A 21,118-nucleotide genomic window follows, 5' to 3' on the forward strand; every position below is an offset into this window, starting at 1 on the left:
TAAAGGTAAGGAAGCTTATTTAATTTCCATCTGTCTGTCCTCATTTTTAAGCAACATCTAAAACATAGGTCTGATTTAGCTTAACTTTTCCATTATACAACTGGGTCATCAGAAACTAGAAAAGCAAAAATAAATAACAAAAATGAGCTGTTTTCCTAGAAACAGGTGCTAATAAGATGCAGGTAGGAACTCCTGTCTGTCTTTTAGCTACTCATGAAATGACCCTACGATGTTCCCAGGCAGCACACTGTACAGTGTCACTGTACACATTATTCTGCAGAGAGTAACAACTGCAGGTAGGTTCTATCATGTTTGACATGTAAGAGATGATATAAAAAACAAAACCACACATATACATTCTGGCATGACCACACATTCACATGCAAAGAATTATTTCATGCAAGCAGAATCACTAAATACACTCAAACTAACATAAAACTGAACTCTCTTAATTAAAAAATATATATACTGCTATTTTCTAGAGTTTTATGAAAGAAGTACAAGTCATAAAACGCTCTCTTTCCACTGCCCTCTTCTCCCTACCTAGCATAAAAATGTGTGACAAAGGTTCCTGAGTCCACAGGCCCTTGTGATTTAGCCTTTCCTTTCTAAGGGGCACTTTTCTACCTCTTTTCCATTTACGGTGCCTGCTAATTTACCAGCATTTTTTCTTCCTAGTGGTCAGAGAGACAGAAAACAGACCTTCAAATAGCCCATTAAGTAACAAGCTACAATCAAGAGTACTGCTACCACACCAGTGCAGTGATCCTTGAGTTCTGATCTCCTTGTTAAAGGACAGTGGCATAATTGAAGCAGCATCTTCACTTCAGATTGATTATCAAGCGACCCTTATTTGTATCTTCACTCAGCAATTTGAATTTTAATGAAAGAAAATGGAATAATTAGCATTTCAAAGTGTGTTTGATACACTGAGGAAAAAAAGAGAAAAGTCTTTTGTGTATAATTTATACACAACAAAAAGCGTTTGTGAGGGAGCAGGAAGAAGGAAATGGAATCCTCTTTAGAATGTGCCAATGTGTGACTTGCACTTCTACACAAACTCTTCAGTTAGTACTGAATTGTTCACAAACAAGAGTTCTCCCCTTTGTTATTGTTTCTAAGTTTATTAGCTATTACATGTGAAGCTGGAGTGAATGCCTAAACCTGTGGATCCAGCAGGTTCTAGAAAGATCACTGTCACTACTGCCAGCTAGGGTTTTCCAACTGGGCCACGGATTTCCTTTCTTCCTTCCTTCCTTCCTTCCTTCCTTCCTTCCTTCCTTCCTTCCTTCCTTCTTTCCTTCCTTCTTTCTTTCTTTCTTTCTTTCTTTCTTTCTTTCTTTCTTTCTTTCTTTGTAAAGTTCATCTACTATTTCTCCTACAAATGGGAATAGCCTGTTAGAACCACTCCTCACAAAGGAGTGGAGAGGAGAGGAGATACAAAACTGTGTATTTTTCTATAAGTGGTATTAAGGCAATCTAAATCATTTGTGGAAAGAAAGATAAAGAAATCAGGTCATTTGTAACATCAGAGCAAACTGTATCTTTTTTTTCTTTTCCTGTCTAGTTGAGCAACACAAACTGATGGCACAGTAAAGAAACATGAGAGAGCTATCCAGTCTCCTCAGGGGAGTTTTCAGGAGCCAACTTAACTAGTAAACTGTGGTCCAAAGCTTCTGAGAAGCTAACAAATGCCTCCGGAGACTGAAGGAAAAGAGCTTAAATCACTGTGGTCATCTACTACTTTTTGCCCCTTTGTGGGAACAAAATTTAAAAAGAGAAAAGCAAGAAAGCTAAGGACACACACTAAGATCAGAGCTAAAATGGAAAGGCCACGTACCCCAATGATGGCGTTCAGTTCTGCCATGGTCACCTGCTTGGCCCGTTCCACAGCCTGCACCACTTGTTGCTGGTGCTATAAATGAAGATCAGAAACAGAATACAATTATTTGTTTTCTTCTTAGAACAACTTTTCCTAATATGTCCTCTAACATGTCCTTTACATGCAAAATAGCATTTGGGGGCCTCTAGATTTCCAAATAAAACCCCCAGGTGGTAGATGACTACCAGAGGTGCCCAGGGTCATTAGGAATAACAAGTTATCAAATGTACACATCATCCCTGTGCTCCTGGAAGATGCCTTCTACATCTGCACTGTCTTTACAGACTCCACTCTCAGGCCAAGAGAGCTCTCTAACGGAGTTACTAAACATCTAAACATCCACGAGTACTGAAGACAAAGCTCAGCTCATCCCACCTCAGTGCTACTCCCCTCTCTCTATGCCACCTACAGAGGGAAAAGATTCTTTAAGTATTCCCTACAAGTACTACGTTTTAAATTCTTCTCCAGGTTTATATTAGCATGAACACCAAAAGGTTATTTCTAATTCCATGTTCTATCTCTCCTGGAAGTGTAAAAGTCTATGTTTATATTTATGTCATGAAGGGTTGCGTGCTTAAACATATATGCAAATGAAATTAAAGTGCCTCATGTACATTTTAAAAATACAATAGAAAAACTAAAACCTAAAATTTTAAATTATTCTTTTTAGAAACACTAGAGTTTTTACTACTAGAAAAATCTTTCTACCCTTGATTCATTTCCAAAGAGAATAAGCAATAACTGACATTAATAAGTTTTGTAATAGTGGTAAAAAGAAAAAAACTAACATAAAAGTATTTACATGGAACATTTACAACTCTAGATATATACAAATGGTTATATAAGACACTCAGTGTAAACATCACCCCCAACTAAACCCACATGAAGTATCTGGTATCTACGAACTCACATTTGGTCTTTGAAGAAACCTTTCAAGTAGCTCTAGCGAGTAAAGGACAAAGAGCCATGTTATAGGCATTTCTCTGCGTGGTTTGAGGAGGCATGTGTTAGTTGATTTCTGGTAAAAGTTTAGCATGTACTCTTCACTGATTTTAAGTAAATATACGGTTCAACTATAAAACTGCTTACAACATACAGGGAGCTCACCCATCAAACATGGGAGTTTTCCCTTACTGTCAAGCTTCCACTTCAAAACTCTCAAACATAAATGATACTATCACTTACTTCTACTTCTGACCTGAATATTGGCATGAGAGAGAGGTTCTGTGGGAAAATAAACTGCCTTAAATTAGTTACATATTATGATGTTTTCATTCTTTGCTTAGTACAAAAATGTTAAATAACAGATTAATGCCTTTTGAGTTTTCACTAGAAACTAACCATTAAATGATATACTTGTGAATTGTTTTTAGTTGTAGGTGTTTCAGTTTTAAACCATGGCCTAAGAAGTAAGCTTGGTCTTTATAAATAGCTGTGTACTTACTTTTTCATATTTACTAAAATGAGATAATTTATTTCTCTCTTTCTGAAATAAAAATCTTCACATGGATAGTGAGATAGCTCAGGATACTAGTAAGATGCTTGTCGAAAAAGAGTTAGAGGATCTCACTGTGTTCTCCGATCACATGCTGGCCAGCTGAGACAGCACTAGCGAGACAGAGAAAGGATCTCTGAAGTTTCCTCACTGGCCAGTATGACCAACTGTCAAGTTCTGGGTTCAGTGAGAGACTATCTCAAAAAATGAGGTGAAGAGGGAATAAAGGACACCAGACCTCAACCTCCGACTTTCACGAACACATATACACATGCACGCACAAACAAGTATGTAGACACAAACACACAAACCTAGAAGAGAGATTACAAGTCAATGAAATGGCCAGTAATAACTTTATCTTATCTTTTAAGGAGCCTGACCACATGCCATGTTTACTGAGCATGTACTATGTTTCAAGCTCAAAGCCCATTTTAAACTTACAGTTTTCATGTAGTAAAAAGCAGCAGCACTTGCAAAGTTGACTCTGAAATTTAATACTCCACTCATTCTTGAAATGTGTGTGTATACATGTATGTGTGTCTGTCTGCCTGTGGGTGTATGCTCTGGGAGAACAGCAATACTGAATCCCTTGCAGGTACTGGAGTTACAGACAGCCGTGAAGCTTTCTCCTGAGTGCTCATGGGAACCACCCTTGACCACTGAGTTTTCTCTTTAGCTCACTCCATGCATGATTGTGTGCAGAAAGAGTTACAAACTTTCCACCTATTACCTGCAACATTCAACTATGGCTGCTTAAAATTTTCAAGAAAGTCAAACAGAAGATAACATCTACACTCATCCACAATGCATAGCATTCGCTCTACTCATGCATCCATTCACTTACCATTGTGTGTGAAGCTCCTACCATTGCCATCTCTATTTACGGAAATAACTCCTTTATTTAATAATTAAATATTCAAACATCAATTACCTGAGACAGAGATATTGAACATCTACATAAGTCTTTCTAGCACCAGGACCGTGCAACTATTGCTTAATAAGTTGGATCCCAACTGTTAAGACAGGTAAAGATCCTCAGGTAGCAAGGCTCTATGGCATTAAAATCAAGTGCATTTTTGAGAAAACTCAACTTACTGATCTGCCATCAGATATGACAGTAACTTGTTAGGAAGCTGACATACAAATGGAAGTCATGACTCAGCTTGTCTGCTTTGAAAGCAATGGCTAATAAAGTTTCTGGACTTTACTTGAAGATTGGAATTCAACTTCCCTATTTCTGTTCACAGTTCATGAAACATTCACTGTTCAAGCACCTTTATAATATAAGCTTCCTAAGACGAACACCGCCACCTCTCCTGCTAGCTCCCGAAAGCACCAGTAACACTCTACCATTACTCATTCCACATCACCACACAGCCTGGACACATCCACCAGGTACTATGAACATTAAAACTCATGTAGGAAGACAGGCAAAAAGATCACAAATGGGGAAAGGTAACTCTTGAAGCAGTAGCCCACACTATACCCCAAAGCGGGCCCAACAAGTATATATGTGTTTTGTTTTTTTTTTATTCTCAGATTCTAGCAAACAAGCTCCCAGGCTCAGAAAATTCATAAAGTGTTTCACACTTTCTTAGAATGCTGATGGCTTTCCCACTCTGCCCATCATCTCTTCATGCTCCACTCTCATTTTATTCTAGCACCACTTCCGGTTTATCCTTTCTGATACCACACCTCAAGTGGTGACACAGCCACTCCAGCCGCAGCCAGTCAGCAGAAGGAAACAGTCCTTTCTATGTTTCAGCAGCACTACCAAACAAAATGTCACTGAAGAAATATTAACGAGCAAAATAGATGACTGGGAATTAAGGGAAACAAAATATGTCTATTTAATCCTTAAAACATTGAAGCTCACACACTTTAAAATTTAAAGACAAACTGTATAGTAGAAATAATTTTATGACTGCAGTTACTGAAAACCATGGTATACATAAGGATACTGTGATTTAAAGAATGTAAGTGTTGCTGGAGAGGACAAAAATCTGTACACTAAATTACTTTTCTATTATTTTCATTGTTATAAAATTATTTTTAATATTAAGTTAAGAAAGCATTGGATGTTTCTTCCATGAAATTGAGGGAATATAAGCCTGTGTAGGTCCAATACAACTTACTGATAAACAGACCTTTATGAACTAGTTAGTAGGTTTTTCAGAAAGGATAGTTTTCAGAAAGGATAATGAGGCCAATGTCTATCATATCATTATTTTGAGGCAGACAAGAGATGTGGCATTAATAAAAAAAGTAATAACAAAAAATGTTACAACTTAAAAAAAGAATTACTGCACATATTGGTAGAAAAAATACTGGCAGAAATGCAAAGATAATTAGGATTCTTTTTTTTTTTCTTTTTTTCTTTTTTTCGGAGCTGGGGACCGAACCCAGGGCTTTGCAGTTGCTAGGCAAGCGCTCTACCACTGAGCTAAATCCCCAACCCCGATAATTAGGATTCTTATGACGAACACCATTCCTAGCTATAGAGATACAAAAGAAAGACTTCCTGTTCCCATTTCATAGTCACATACAGCCCACAGAGTACGAGGAACTGTAAGAAATAAAATATCAAAAGAGGTTTAGGAGGGAATCAGAAAAGCCTTTGTTTTTCATCCATCCATCCAAATATGTGTAAAGTTCCTAAAATGCAGCAGGCACCAAGGTTAAGATTATGTCAACAGAACAGACATCCTGATCTCAGTTTAAAATCTACATGGAGGGGCTGAAAGACAAGTTCAGCAGTTAAGAGCCCTTTTTGCTCCTGCCAAGGAGCTGGACTGATTCTCAGCATCTACATGGTAGCTCCAAGCATCTCTAACATCAGTTCCAGTGGATCTAACATCCTTTTCTTTCTGACCTCCATGGCAATGCATGAACAACACACACACACACACACACACACACACACACACACACACACACACACACACACAGAGGCAAAACTCTCAGAGATGGAAAAATAGATACATCTAACTTTTAAAGAGAAAGATGGAGAGCTAATACTCAAAAGGCTCTATATAATTACTACTGGGGAATAATTTCCCAGAGAAAATTAGAGGATGTTATACAATCATTTATCAAGGAAATATCTTAATCTAATCTAAGTACTCGAGGATGAGTCCCTAAGGAAGCTGACCTGACAGCTGAGACTAGAAGGGCTTCTTTGGATGAAGAATGAGGGGGACAAAAAGAAAAAAGAAAAAGAAAGAGAAACAGGCAAAACAAGAAACTTGACAAAGGTCTGTGAAGTCTAAAGCTTGTGAGTGACTGGGGGAGAGTTGGTTGAGGAACTCAGAGTAGGCAGAGTAAGATGTATAGGGCCTTTAGGGCAGGCAAATCTCTTTAAAATGGAAGAGGCAATTACAACAAACAAAGGCAGATGCATGGAGATATAGGAGTATGACAGAGGTATTTTCTAAATACACACATATTTGGAGAAAAATATGAAAGAATGGAATATGCCCATCAGTGTAGGGCTTTGGACAACAACACAAACAGCTGTAATTTTATCCTAGTAGAAGTGAGACATTATTAAAGTTTTTAAGCCACTGAATTCTATCAGTTCTGGAGTTTAGTAAGATGGACCTTACTGAAGACGGGGAGGGGAGCGAACAAAGTGAGGGCAGCTAGAGAGCCATGCAATACACCAGGTGAAAGATATTCAAGTCAGAACTTAAACCAAACGCTCTTCCTAATAGGAAGCATTAGTCATGTGTAGATAAACGCCACCCATTTATCATAGTTTGGACCTAAAATGAACCTTTAGAGATTCTGAGACCAAGACACTAGGCTTTATGAAGCACTGAACTGAAAACCAAATGCTGTCTGGGTTGGTATGGGAGAACTGCAGTACCATCCACAGATTAAAAACCATTAGTATATCCAATACTTTACTCCCCTCTGTAGCATTCTAGCCAGTTGTCATTTTCTGAAAAGAACTCATGATGCCTTACTAACAAGCTTTTTCTACTGGAAGATAATGAGTCCTAATACTGTACTTTAAAATCTACTTTCCCAAAGCTTCCCACTGGCCCCAACGTTTTCTCTGAATTTGCATCTGAAAGTAGTATAGTAGGTCTTCAACTTACTTCCCTTTCAGGTTACACATTCTTAGGTCATTCAATGGCTCTAAAGTTGTTCATTCTTCAGGTCATACACAATGTGGATAGAACACAAAACTCATGTGCAACTGACCAGATCAAGTTCAAGTGAAAGCACCACTCCACACTTTGTCTCACTGAAACCCTACTTTATCTACCTAAGATTTCGTACTAGGTCTACAGGTACATGTGCAATTTAAATACAAGTGTACCTCCGAAATCTGCCTGTCCTAAATAGTGTTCCAAAACTGTTTCACAAAAAATCAGTATAAAACATAAATAACACCAACATTTGGTAAAATGAAGAACTTCTCAAAGCCACAGTTCAGATGATGAACAGATATACACAACTTACCAAACAATTTTGGCTTGAAACAGGATCAAAGACTACAGATGTAAACAGAGTTCTCAAAAGAAGAAATACAAATTGCCAATACTTTTCAGTGTTCAACATCCTTAGCCATCAAAGAAATGCAAATTAAAATTACTTTGAGGCTTCATTTCACTCTGGCAAAGTGGCTATCATAAAGAGAAAAAAAATGACAACAATTCTGGCAAGGATGTGGCAAAAGAGTCTCCATCTCTGTTAGTGAAAGAGTAAATTCTCAGTCACTAAGGAAACCAGTGTGAGGCTTCTCAACAATGAGAACTGCAACTACTGCCAACACACACACACACACACACACACACACACACACACACACACACACACGACTCTATTTTATGCCAGAGATGCCATCACATAAATGGTGACTGCTGCTAGTTACAATACCGTCAGACTAGCTGTCCATAGATAATAATGAAACTGCACTAAATAAATAGTGGAATTTTATTCAAATGTTACAAAATGAATTTATAAGAACATGGATAGACCTAGAAAATATTGAGAAAACCCAGGTTCAGAAAAACATCTCATTTTTTCCTCTCATATGCAGATACCAGTCTCTTAGTTTTATATAGTGTACTTATGTGAAGTGTGTGTAGAGACCAAGAAACAAAAAGGGGTCCCATTAGAGGGAGGTGGGGCTTTAATGAATAGAGTAGGGTGGGTAACAGCACAGGTGATAGGAAATTGGAAGGGAAAGTACTAGGAATGGAAGGCTTTAAGGAGGAATGGGGTCAGAAAGATCAAGAAAAGAGGAAATGAGAGAGGGGAGGAGTTCAACCACAACTGAATATGTATGAAAATAGCATAAAGAAAACTGTTACTTTGTAAAACAATTAAAAAGTAAAAACAGCATTAAAAATAAGCTCTTAGGAACACTTTGGAAAAGTTGCTCAAATCTTTCCCTACTCATCCTTTTGCCTTGCCTCCTCTCTTCCTCACAGAAGGACAAGAATTCATTTTATTTGTATACCCAAGCTCTATGGTTCACTGCTGTCCAACAGAACCTTCTACAATATTCACACTGTTCCATTTGTACTAATAATATCTCAGCCACCAACCACAAATGAATAAGCACTAAGTACTTGGAATGTGTCTAATGTAACTGAGAAAGTAGTTCTTAATTTTAAGCCTTAATTATAATTTAAATTAACATTGCTACCTCTGTGTTAAACAATGCAACTCTGCTTATACTCAAAATACTTTGAAGTTTATCTTCACTCAAAGATGGTAGGTTTTTTCAAACATATATTAATTTTGGAAACAGGCATACAAGGCTGTCAATGCTGCCTTTGGAGGGAAGCCCACATTTAATTAAACCTGCAGGAGAAAAAGAAAATTACCTCCTGAGAGTCATCTTTTATTTCCTGAGGTCAAACAGATCATAATGCTACCATTATGCCACTCAATTGTGATTAAAACACATGGTCAGGTGAAGCAAGATAATTAGTCAACTAAAAGAGCACAGGGGAGCATTATGTTTTCTGATAGCTCAGGGTTTTGAGGGGAAAAATATTTTATATGATGTTTATCCTGCAAACACCTAAATGTAAAATTCACAAACTGGGACCAAATCTTCTTTAGAAACGCCAATGCACATATATTACGCACCCCAGGGCATCCTCTGCATAGAATCCACTGGAACCCATTTCCAAAACTGACAAAATGACTCCAACTGTGGAGCAGACCTTTGTGATACAGGCTGCTGAAACTCTGTTCTCCTAGGACAGTTGTACAAGCATCTCTGTTTGCCTGCCTGCCAGAGGTTCTCTGGTGATTTCAGCCAAGCTCACCTGCATTAAACCATGCTACCACCACAAGCCATTGACTTCTTAAAAACATTAACAAGCAACATGAGGAGTTAAGGTGGAGTCATTACAGACCGATAACACTGCTAGCAGTGCATGTAACCACTGTATTTTGTTCCTTTCCTCCCTAAGACATAGTAAGAAAGTGACTGATCACACTTTTCAACTTGCATTTCACAAATAGATGCAAAATATGATTCAGAGAAATGCAGTACCCACATGCTAAAATAAATGTGGTGGACAATACTCCTTAATCACATGACCTGAAAGGTTGTTTTCACATCATGGTAGAAGGAACAAATGTAGACCTATCTGAGACAAAAATGTATGTATCATTTGGAATTACAATTCCATCAAATTCATATGACCACTATTATGTAACTGTGTATTATTATCTAGCTTTTAAAAAGATTTATTTATTTTTAAATATGAGTGCTCTATCTGCATGTACACTTGCATGTCAGAAGAGGGCATCAGGTCACATTATAAATGGTTTTGAGTCACCACGTGGGTGCTAGGAATTGAACTCGGTATCCTAACCACTGAGCAATCTAACTCCTACTGTCTACTTCTTATAAATGCATGCAGAAAGTCCAAATCAATCTTCAGAATTCTGAGGAAACAAACAATGAAATAAATTTTGCAACATGATACAAATGGTTAGAAAACCTAACAGGGAAATGGGCAAAGGAGAGCTCTAAGCTGTAACTAATTTGTACCAGAAATCATTAAAAGATAAACTTACCTTTCTCCTAAGTCAGTGTTAGATGGAATAAAGGACTAGAATTTTTCACTCATAATTCAGCTTTTATGGTTTAAAAAGTCTAATGATTAGAACATTTCTATTAAATGTTGTAAAGAAAAAACCAATTAATTATTTAATTAAACCAGTATTTATTCAAAATAACAGATGCACAGAAAAAACTGCTCTGCTTCTTTGTGAGCCCAGCCTACAAGTAATTTCATATCAATGTGAGGTCCAGCCTACATGACGCCTCTACCTGCTCCCAAAGAGCTCTGCCTGTTTAAATAACTTACAAACAAAATACCTAGTTGTGGAATCTGAAAAGGAGGAAGGAACCAAATATCCATTCTCCTTGGCACTGAATGACTACAAACAAGCTGTTATTAATGGCAAGATTTAAAACAAGGACCATGAGTTTAAAAAATGGGATTTCAGCAGCCACTGCTCATAAGGAACCACTGTCTGCTTTCTCTCTCCAGGATTTTTTTAGGCTGTGGCCTAGAAATGGTTTGCAAAAGTGCAAAGAATGGGTCGGTGAGTACTCAGACACTGATGGGACATCTACATCACAACCACTCGAGAGGTTCAGTACTATCGAGACAGAGCAGCAGGAAATTTATGAGAAGTCAGCAAGAGCTCGAGCAAACCATGTCTTCTGGACATGACAGGGCCAGGCACTCATGAACTCGCAGCAGCTGAATCAGCAATCTAGTACAGAAGTGGAAGGAGACAGTGAGTCCCTGCCCCTAGCTGAGTAGCTATAGACAGAGTAGCTTTCTTTAAGGGTTTGGCCCCTACTAATTCAACCATACTTCACTGGATAGCCCGCTCTAAAGAAAAATTTGAGCACTACAAAGTGGATTTCATTATTAAATAAGAAAAGATATGAAGTTGGGGATTAGGGAAGTGAGAGTGGATCTGGGAGGCATTAATTAGGAAGATGGTATGTAAGAGTATGATCAAAACTCCCAAAGAATAAAACAATTATATTAAAAATGGTTTTCAATACAAGTCATTAAAACAGATCAACTTAATTCTGTAAAACAATAAATTTAAGCAGATTAATTAACTGATTTTGTTTTTTCAAGACGAGGTTTCTCTGTGTAGCCCTGGCTGTTCTGGTACTCACTCTATAGACCAGGCTAGCCTCAAACTCAAAAGATCCATCCACCTGCCTCTGCCTCCTGAGTGCTGAGATTAAAGGTGTGGTACTCCACACCCAGCTTAAGCAGATTTTCAAAAAAAAAAAAAGCATCTTAAAATCAGTGACCTACAGTATAATTCTTTCCTAATTTGAGGGAGGAAATCATTTTCCGTCCTACAAACTTGCTACAAAATACAGCAGCCCCACTATAATTTGTCATAGTCTGGTCTTTAACTGGAGAAGTATGTTTAAGAATCTTCAATTTTAAATGTTTAACAGGCATAAATAAACAGACTACAAGCTGTTCAGATAGTCTACATGGTCCATATCTGTTCCTACGTACTCCATTCCTTTCTATATTGTGTGAATATATCAAGCATAAACTACTTGATGAGCTATAGTCCAGCAAGGTTCGAACTATTGGGATTATATAATTTTTATAGCAAAAACTATACATTATTTTATATATTAGCTTATCAAAGTGGGTTTTGCTAAGTATATGGTCATATTTATTATGTAAAAACATACCACATAATAGCAATAATACCACGTAATAGCAAAAACAGTCATTATTTTCATCTTATGCATAGCACTGTCATCTAAAAGCTATCCATATGTTCCTCTCTTTTTACCTTACTATACGTTTTAGGTGACTATGGAAGACTACACTACAAAGTCTCCTTACATCTACATGGGGACAGTAACTAGGTCTAGGACACTGCACAGATGGCAGTAAAAATGAGCATCTTCCACATTCTGCCTTTTAAAGGAAAAATGAGATAATGAACATGTAGACCAAAATTTATAGCATCCTGAAGTTGCCAGGATTCTCTTACAGAATGACTATTACCTGAGAAGAATAATCTTTTTTTAATGAATAAATCAGCTAGGTAAGTTGCACCGTTGAAATGGCCAAATATCCACCTAGGTCTTTTACATTATCACCAACTGTTACTAATAAGCCCTATTATGCAGGCAATCCTGGAGCTTAGCACAGAAACCTGGGAACTGCAGCCTTACAAACCCAGGGATTCTGCTCAATACCACAAAGAATATAAAAACTGCCGAGCCAAATTCTGGTCCTGGGTCGGGATGAGCTCAGGTTCTTATCACATTGCCACTTTTTACATAATCTGCCTCTTATGGTGACTTCTGTTCCTTGTTGTCGATGCAAGTCTCAGAAAAATACAACTGTTCACTGAGGAAAGAACTTCAACTACAATATTATAAACCTACAGCCTATTAGGAGTCTGAAATTCTCAAAGGTCTTAGAACACTTGATTTATTACCATCAAGTATATGCTGATTGACTCAAAATAACCCTTATAGGAAAATAAAAAGGACCAAAACCACATCCGTTCTCCAAATTGGTTCCACAATTAGGTACTCAATTTAATACTTTAAATTTACTAAGTCAAAATAATGATATAAATAAATACTTCTTTCCTTCTGAAAAGCTAGTGTTTACAGAACTGCCTGCCTACTGGTAAGGCCTAGAGCACTGCAGCACCTTACCTTTAACTCTTCCCAGGTTTTTCTTCCTTGCCAAATGCCTTAGGACTCAGATTCCATTTCCCTGCAAGTACACTAGGAGAGGAGGAACTGGGTACTTACTATAACAGATGCTATTTCCATACATACAATACACATTTTAAGGCAGAGTTGGTCTCCCCACGACAGGTACACTGAGGCTTACAGAGATAATGTTCCCAACACACATCAATGAAGAGCTTTGATTCCACATTAGCAGAAATGTTGCCTCTACTTCTAAGATGCAACAGTATCAGCTAGATTTCAATTCACATCAGAGTGGCCTTAAAAGACGCAACCTGCTGGAAAGGGAGGTGGGGTTGGGGTAGGACAACACATACTAAGACAGCAGCTACTGGCATCATTCAATGTGACTGAGGACCTAGAAGCACAAAAGATCTATAGGTACGATCCTGAAATTGCTCAAGAAAAATAACCAGACATCCAGTTAGCTCCGATTCTTTGGACTTAGTTTTAACTTATAGGAAGGACATTAGAAAGACAGATAACCAATTCACATGCTTCCAAAACGCAATGATTCAAAAAGATTTAGACGCAGTTCCAGGTCTTCCTCCAAAAGAACTTACAGCCCTGTCTGCTGACACCATTGTAGCCAGAGCCACTATGCTGGCACACATGAAAAGTGTACTAACTACCAGGGTACAGAGTCGCCTCATTCCACAGATGAGAAAACTGAGGCTAAAAGAGTCAAAGTACTTGCTAACAGTCACACAGCTTGGGTTGTGTTAGACAAAGCCAGGGGATTTGTAGCTGGGAAGCCAGGATTTAATTCAGGTCCAAAAGCTAGCCACTACTGTTTCTTCTTTATGGATTGCCAGCTTGAAGGCAGTACCTTGGAATTCGCTGCCTGAATATGAGTTATAACATGAGAGAGATCAAGGTATTACCAGAACTACATCTTATGAGGACAAAAATGAGTGGAATACTGGTAAGTAACAGCCAAAAATGGGAGGAAGAAAAGGTTCAGACAGATGAGGTCTCATGGTTTCTAAATTGTAGTACTAGGAATCCTGTGAAACCCTAAAATCTAAGTAACAGTTACTTTACTATTTACTTTACCAGGAAGAGATGGCACTATCTTTGTCTAATGCCTAGGACTTTAGTTGTAGCTGTGTGCGTTGGCTCGAGTTTTTAATGTTAGAGTGAAATTCATTAGAAAATTGTTTTTTCTGTAATTTTAAAACTATTGATGAACCTTAACTATATTTGAGCTACAACTTGACTTTTAAAGAGATATTTTATAGATAAAACCAACCAAATTTATTTAATATTACAATTCACTGCTACATTTTTTGTAAGTTTGGGAAAAAGTAATAAACTATACACAAACAAAACCAATCAACACATAAAACTAAATTAAAGGCAGAAAATCTAGACATATGTAAATGTCCAGAATATGTCCAGAATCTACTTTCAGATGCTCAAAACACCTCCAACTACTGTCCTCCAGTTTGTCTTCTAGTATCCAAAGAGCTCTTACACACATTCATTCTCACTCCCTCCCCCCTCTCCAAATAGAATCATTTAATTTTTAAACAAAAATATTTAAAAATAAATGCTAATGCCACAGCTGCCTTCCTGGCAGCGACTGTCTCACAGAGAGCTGGTGCTAAAAGATCAGATTAAGAGCCTTCGGTCCTGGCACTAAGTGATGCCCTTCTCCATTCAAGAGTAATTTTCCTGCTTCTGAAAGAACAGGAAATAGAATCCTTCTTTCTCTAATAACCTGCCTCTTCCCCACCCTCCAGATTAAGGTCCATCTGGCCTAAGGGGAAAAGGGAGGTATCTACTTAACAGAATATCCCAAAGAGACAAGGTAGAGTGTGTTCAGCCTCAAACATAAATGCAATGCTAAACAAGAAGAATACATGTATTTATAGCTTAAACTTTAAGAGATATACTCCATCTCAGAAAATTAGAAAGAATAAAAGATATACACAGAATTAGGATTTAGGAAACTGTGATGTAGGCTCATTATGTATACTAAAGACCAAAATGAAGAACTTGTCAAAGCCTTAGGAAAGCAAACAGTTAAATGTTTAAAGGATGATGTTTACACTCCTAGCCCAGAGCACAAGAAAAGGGGTTGCTATTATCTTCCCCATGGCTTTCTTTTACAGGGCACAACATCCTCAACCAATTAATTCCAGTCCAGTCCTGCTTTTCGACCTGCTACCATTCCACATTCTGTTCCTACTGGCCCTACTCACACAAACAATATGAGTCATGTGGGAAAACAACTTATCAGTACCCTCAAGACCACCTTCCATTTCTGACCATAATCCACAGACTCTATGGAAATACTATGGAGACAAACCTGTCATAGTAATTGCATCTGCTGAGCCCAATGACTAACAGCACCCCTTGTGATAATTGTAGCTTTTTTTCTGCTACCTTTTGGTATCACATTCCAGTCTGCTTACAGCTTTGAGTCATGTATTCCTCTCACTATCTCCACAAGTAGAACTTCAAGTAATAATCACTCACTAGTCTACGTGAGGCCAACAGAAAGAAATGAAAATACCACCTAAAGAGAGGGCTGGATGTTACAAATACTTGCTTCAGGGGTAGAGGAACTAGGTCCTGTTTTCCAGCACTCATTAATTGGCTTATAACCATCTGTAACTCCAGTAGTAGCGATCTACTGCCTTCTTCTGGCTTCTGTGGGGACCAGGCACATACATAGCACACATACATATATGGAGGCACACACAGATATTAATAAAGATAAATATATCATAAAACAAGGAAGAAAGAAGGAAAGAGAGAAATGCAAATATGCCCCTTTGATACTCTTAGTCAAAACACACCTAATCCAGTAACAGGCAAACACTACTTAGTGTTAGATAAATGAGGATAATGAGGTTCAGTGGTCCCAACTAAAAGGGGAGAAAAACCCAGTATGTGAAATAGAAAATAGCAAAGTTTGTGAATAAGAGTGTCTCCTTTTTCAAGATAATAGTTACTCAAATCTAAAACTCGGTTTGGACAATGTAAGTCAGACAGAAACCCACATGTTGGTAATGCATGTACTAATTCAGAATACTGGTTTGTGACTAACTCAGCCTCATGCCATTGTTAAACAAGTGTGTGAACAGCTGTTCTAAAAAGCCGTGACAAAACATAGTAACTAAAAAGAATGGGAGGAAGGTTCCTTCTCTGCCTAAAACCAAAGAACCAAGTATTGTTGACACAAATTATCAGAAATAGTTCCTCCTTCTTACAGCTGATAAAGGAATCAGAGAAAATAAAAGATTCAATAATCTAACAGCAAAAGCATTCTTTTCCGGGATTCTCAATAGTATTCCCCCTACCCAAATCAAGCAAAGTAAAAGGAGAGGGGGACAAAGGAAACCGACAAGCACTAACAAGACAGACCTCCCTTCTAACCTGCATGAATTTGTCACAGTATGTACTTTTCCTAGTAATGAACGAAACAAGACTAGGGAGCCACATGCCAGCCACTGTCCACATAACAAGGCCCCTATCAGCAAAGCCGAAAGTGACACAGACACGAGTACTGGATTTACCTTGGTTGTCTTTTCTAAATCCAGTCAACATAATTAATCAGGTAAAGAAAAATAACTTTTTCAAAGCAGCAACCAAAACATTCCATTTGTTTATCCACTAGGTGAAGCAAGGCTTTCTAGATATATCTTTTGCTGAGTCTCAATGCTCAGTGACAGATACACAAATCAAGCTCTTGTCTTGCTGGTAATTTTACAACCACCATGATTAAACAGCATTATAATAACCAGGCATAACGCTGAGCAACACTAGTTTGAAAATGACAGTAAACTAGTTTATAATTAAATTTTACTTAATGCAAAATATTCCATTAGTAAACACATTTAAATTACATTGCAGTAAACATTAATAAGGTACAGAAGTTGAAATGAGAACATTGTATTTTAGAAATGTAAAATAATTTTTAAAAAAAAGGGGGGGAACTGAGTGTTGGGTCTGGCAAAATATGTATCTTCCAGGATCTGCAGGTGTGATTTTATTTTGTAATAAATATTCTTTGTAAGTTAAAAAAAAAAGAAAGAAATGTAAAATATGAACATCAAGAAAATGACAAGGCCAGGGTCAGATCTACAATCCCTTGTCTGCAAAATCAATAAAATGGCAACAACTCCTAGCTATCAGATCAACAATCTTACCTCTTGGGACAGGAAAGGAATGACCTGTGCACAGATAGCATTTAGTCGTTTAACAATCTCTGCCTGCAGAAAAGAGAGAAACACAATATAAGAAAATAGTCAGGTGGTTATAGATTCCAAAAATATTAACCGGATGATATTAAAAGGCACTTTGTACTCTGGCTGGCAGCGACTAAAGAAGAGGAAAACTACCTTCTCAGCAAGCCCATTAAGGGAAGCAGTGACAACAGAGTCACATTAACAGCAGGATTTATTAAACAGCATTCATCTTAAAATTTAATCTTCAAGCACCAGAGTAATAAAAAATGAATTTAATCTCCATGACTAGAAACCTGTTTTCAAAAGCCTTCAGCAGGAGGGACCCTTGCCCAATCTAATGTTTTCATAAAATTCCAAGTCTTTATTTAATGGGATAACACACATTTTTATTCTCTACGTATTCCAACTGTTTCCATAACCAAATGATTGTTGTGTATAAATATCTCACTCCCTTATCCTCTCTTAAGTTCAAGCAAGCCTTGAACATAACCACCTGAATGTGTCATCCTTTAGAATGCTTGACTCTAAGGCATGTGCAGCTGTACTTGGCAACCTTTGCTTGTAAACACTACAGTGGGTTTTTACACTAGCTCCAATCTCGTGAAACCAAGCTGACGTAATTATTAACTACTGAGTACTAGGATATTTTCAAGCAGTAAAGGTTTCTAAATCTGTCAGCCAAGGTTTTTCAGTGTGGAGGTCAGAGCATGCTAGGGTCCACATTCAGCAGAGAGCAATCTAGAGATCTGGAAAGGTTTTTAAGGAAAGGTAGACAATAGAAATTATTCTTTAACTTTTTTGGAAATACAGGGATCAAAAATGCACACATCTCTCCTACCTCAGAACTGAAGGTTTTTAAAACAATAAAAGAAAAATGTGCTGTTACATGTTTTCTTTAATCAGAGCTTTCTGATGTTCACCGTAACATGCATCTTCCGATAGCATGTTATACATCTTGTGATAGACATAGTTTTTAACATAGGTACATACATAAATACAAAATTGTTCACATTTAATAATTAATGACTGTTCATATTTTATTTCCCCTTGGTGAAAAGGGGAGGTTAAGAAATTTTAAAAGACTGAAAATTCAACGCAATTACTATTCCTGAGACACTCTTAAAATAAATTTCACCCAGAATCAGTTCATTTTATGAAAGCACACAAATGCTCTTTTTCTTGCTAAGTCATTATACAAGAGCAACAGTGCTTGTGCAACCTAGGCTTCCTTCTTTAAGTGGCAGCCCTTTTAACTCTGTGGCTATGCAATTTCTTAAATGCCAGCACCTTAAAAACTTCATCAGCAAACACACACACACACACACACACACACACACACACACACACACACACACACACACACACACACAATTTACTGTGAAGTTCCCAGTGTAGGCTTTCCATTCCAGTCAGCTCTCCTAAGGAGACAGACAAAGCCCAGTACCAGTAAGCAGCAGTGACTGAGACTCCCCCTGTGTTGACCTGATTTAATTTACTGCCCTGGCCCCATGGATCATTTAGCTATCCTTTAAGAATGTTTAAACCACCATGAAAGGCTGCAATGGGAACCGCCAAGCCCCTCTCCACCTGGATGAACATTCCACAGTGGTGATAGAGTTAAATTCTCAGGTAAGTTAAGAAAGCAGAATAGAATTCAGGAGGCTGAATGCTCAGTGTCTCAAAGGCATTTGGTGGTTAGGCTTTTTGTATGAGAGGTGGGGATAGAAATAAAAGATAATGAGACTTTGGGGCAGACCAAACTGATGATTCTTGTACTTAGAACCATCTGCCAAGCATATTTTCCTCATTATGTTGTTTACATAAATAAAATAGTCCCTTGCTAGGAGGGTTGAAAAAAAATATGTGGGCATGTAGGAAAACGGAGTTCTTTAATTTGCCTACAGAATGTAGGCAGTAAAAACTACTAAGGAAACTCAGTCATCTGGTAAAATAAAAAAATAAGAGGTATTTGGTGCTTTAATAAGCTATTTAAAGTCTGAGCACCTACTGAAGGCAAAACCAAAACCAAACAAAACCCACCAAAATAAAAAGAACAAGTCTTAGTATAAAAAAATTATGTACACAATATAATGCAAAATTATGTAAAAAAATTAACCTACATACCAACAGAAACAAAAAGAGTTAAAATCTTCAAACTTTTTCTTTAAAGGTCTCCTTTTGTTTAAAAGACTTCTTAATTTCTTTATGCTGTCATGCCAATAGATTTTCTTGGACAGGCTAATTGGCAGCAAGGGGGTGGGGTATGTCTGTGTGATTTCATACAATTAAGCAGGCCATTCCTCACTTTGAAAGCTAAAGTTGCCTCGGAAACACTGCTGCTTCCATGGTCATCTAATTTCACCTCTTTTGTCCCACAGGACCAAGCTTTGGGGAGGCATCATTTATTTTCAGGCCTTTCCACTGGGCTTCAGCGATCAACCAGTAATACTGTGGACACACACTTCTAATGGCCTATGTTTTGAAACTGAGTCTAATCTAATGGCGTGGGGCCCAAACTCCTTTTCTAGCACAGCCATTAAAGGATGTAGGTTATTGCTGTTGTCACCATTGATATTTGTCATTGTAATGTAATTAGGGCCCTAAAATGATGCATTACAGCCCTTGGCACAGCTTCTATTAAAATCTTTTCTTCTGCTCACTGAACTGCGACCTGCTTTCTGATGAATAACAGACAGACAGCTTTAGGGTAAGAAGCAGATTCATCAAAGAAGTATTTTTCAGCTTTGGGGAAAGAAGGAAAAAGACAACCGAGGAGGAAAAGCCACAATACACATTTGAATTGCATCTGACCACTTGAAATTCTGATTGCATCTGATGAATCTGGCTTAGACAATATATTTCCAGTCTTCGAATCACATGGTTAATCAGGACTCTAATCTGCTATCCATCAGCCTACGCCAGTTCTTTGGCTTCCAATCAAATTTATAGGTGATGTGGGTCACGCATCCCTAAGCAATGCATTCACAGATAGCCTATTGAAACAGGCGAAGATGCTGAAAGACTGTTCGTTGTTGGAATTACGTGGTGTCATTATTGCCTTTGATGCTTTATGGGCACTGCTAAACTACTGCCTTTAACACCCACGATACCCCAAATCAGTATTAATAGTCCTAATAAAAGGACAATTGTTCATGTCCAAAAATGACAAAACAAAAAAAAACAAAAAACCTCATACTCTGACAAATACATTAACATTTGACACTTTTACTACATCTTTTCTAGTCATAAAGATAGACATTTAAGAAAAGTAGTTTATTGGACCGAGGCAATGGTTCAGCCCTTAGGCCTGCTTGCTGCTCTTACAGGGAACCAGAGTTTCATTCCCATCACCCATATCTGGTAGGTGACAAAGACCTGTTACTTCCTGTCTAAAGAGATCAGACACCATCTTCTGTACATTGGCACATGCACACATATGTGCATATATATATCAGCTGCCCCACATAAAAATTTCCTTCAAATTTTTAATACAAGTGTTGAACATATTTTCCTACCCTCAGTTCACTATATTATTTTTTAATTTCAACCTTTGTATCATATTTCCAAAAAACAAACAAGAAACAAAAAGATTCAGTAACTATGGCAATCATTCCTACTCTTAAAAAAAAAGTGATTTGGTTTTGGCAAAATATCTTAGAAAAAGGTAACAAAAACAAGCCATTTTATGAAAATCCTTGACTATGTACCTGATTCTGAATCATACTAACTCTAGAGAAGAGATAAAGAACGGAACAGAGGTTTCACCAGTCAATAATGAAAGGTAAGAAAAT

General features: G+C 37.6%; 1 protein-coding gene across 6 annotated transcripts in view; it reads right to left on the minus strand.

Annotated features, from left to right (window-relative positions):
• Nucleotides 1–21,118, minus strand: part of Tle4 (TLE family member 4, transcriptional corepressor) — a 137,741-nt gene that overhangs the window by 86,173 nt on the left and 30,450 nt on the right. For 4 of the 6 annotated variants that reach the window (NM_001414041.1, XM_087635604.1, XM_087635695.1 and 1 more), the window contains exons 5-6: nucleotides 17,289–17,351; nucleotides 1,841–1,915 (exon numbers count right to left, since the gene is read on the minus strand). In NM_001414041.1, coding sequence (NP_001400970.1) covers nucleotides 1,841–1,915; nucleotides 17,289–17,351 — 138 coding nt within the window. The remainder of the gene's footprint in view (nucleotides 1–1,840; nucleotides 1,916–17,288; nucleotides 17,352–21,118) is intronic. The other 2 variants (NM_019141.3, XM_087635769.1) reach the window with 1 other exon arrangement.

Source organism: Rattus norvegicus, chromosome 1 (genome assembly GCF_021556685.1).
Source record: "Rattus norvegicus strain SHRSP/BbbUtx chromosome 1, alternate assembly SHRSP_T2T, whole genome shotgun sequence".
NCBI classification, from domain to species: Eukaryota; Metazoa; Chordata; class Mammalia; order Rodentia; family Muridae; genus Rattus; species Rattus norvegicus.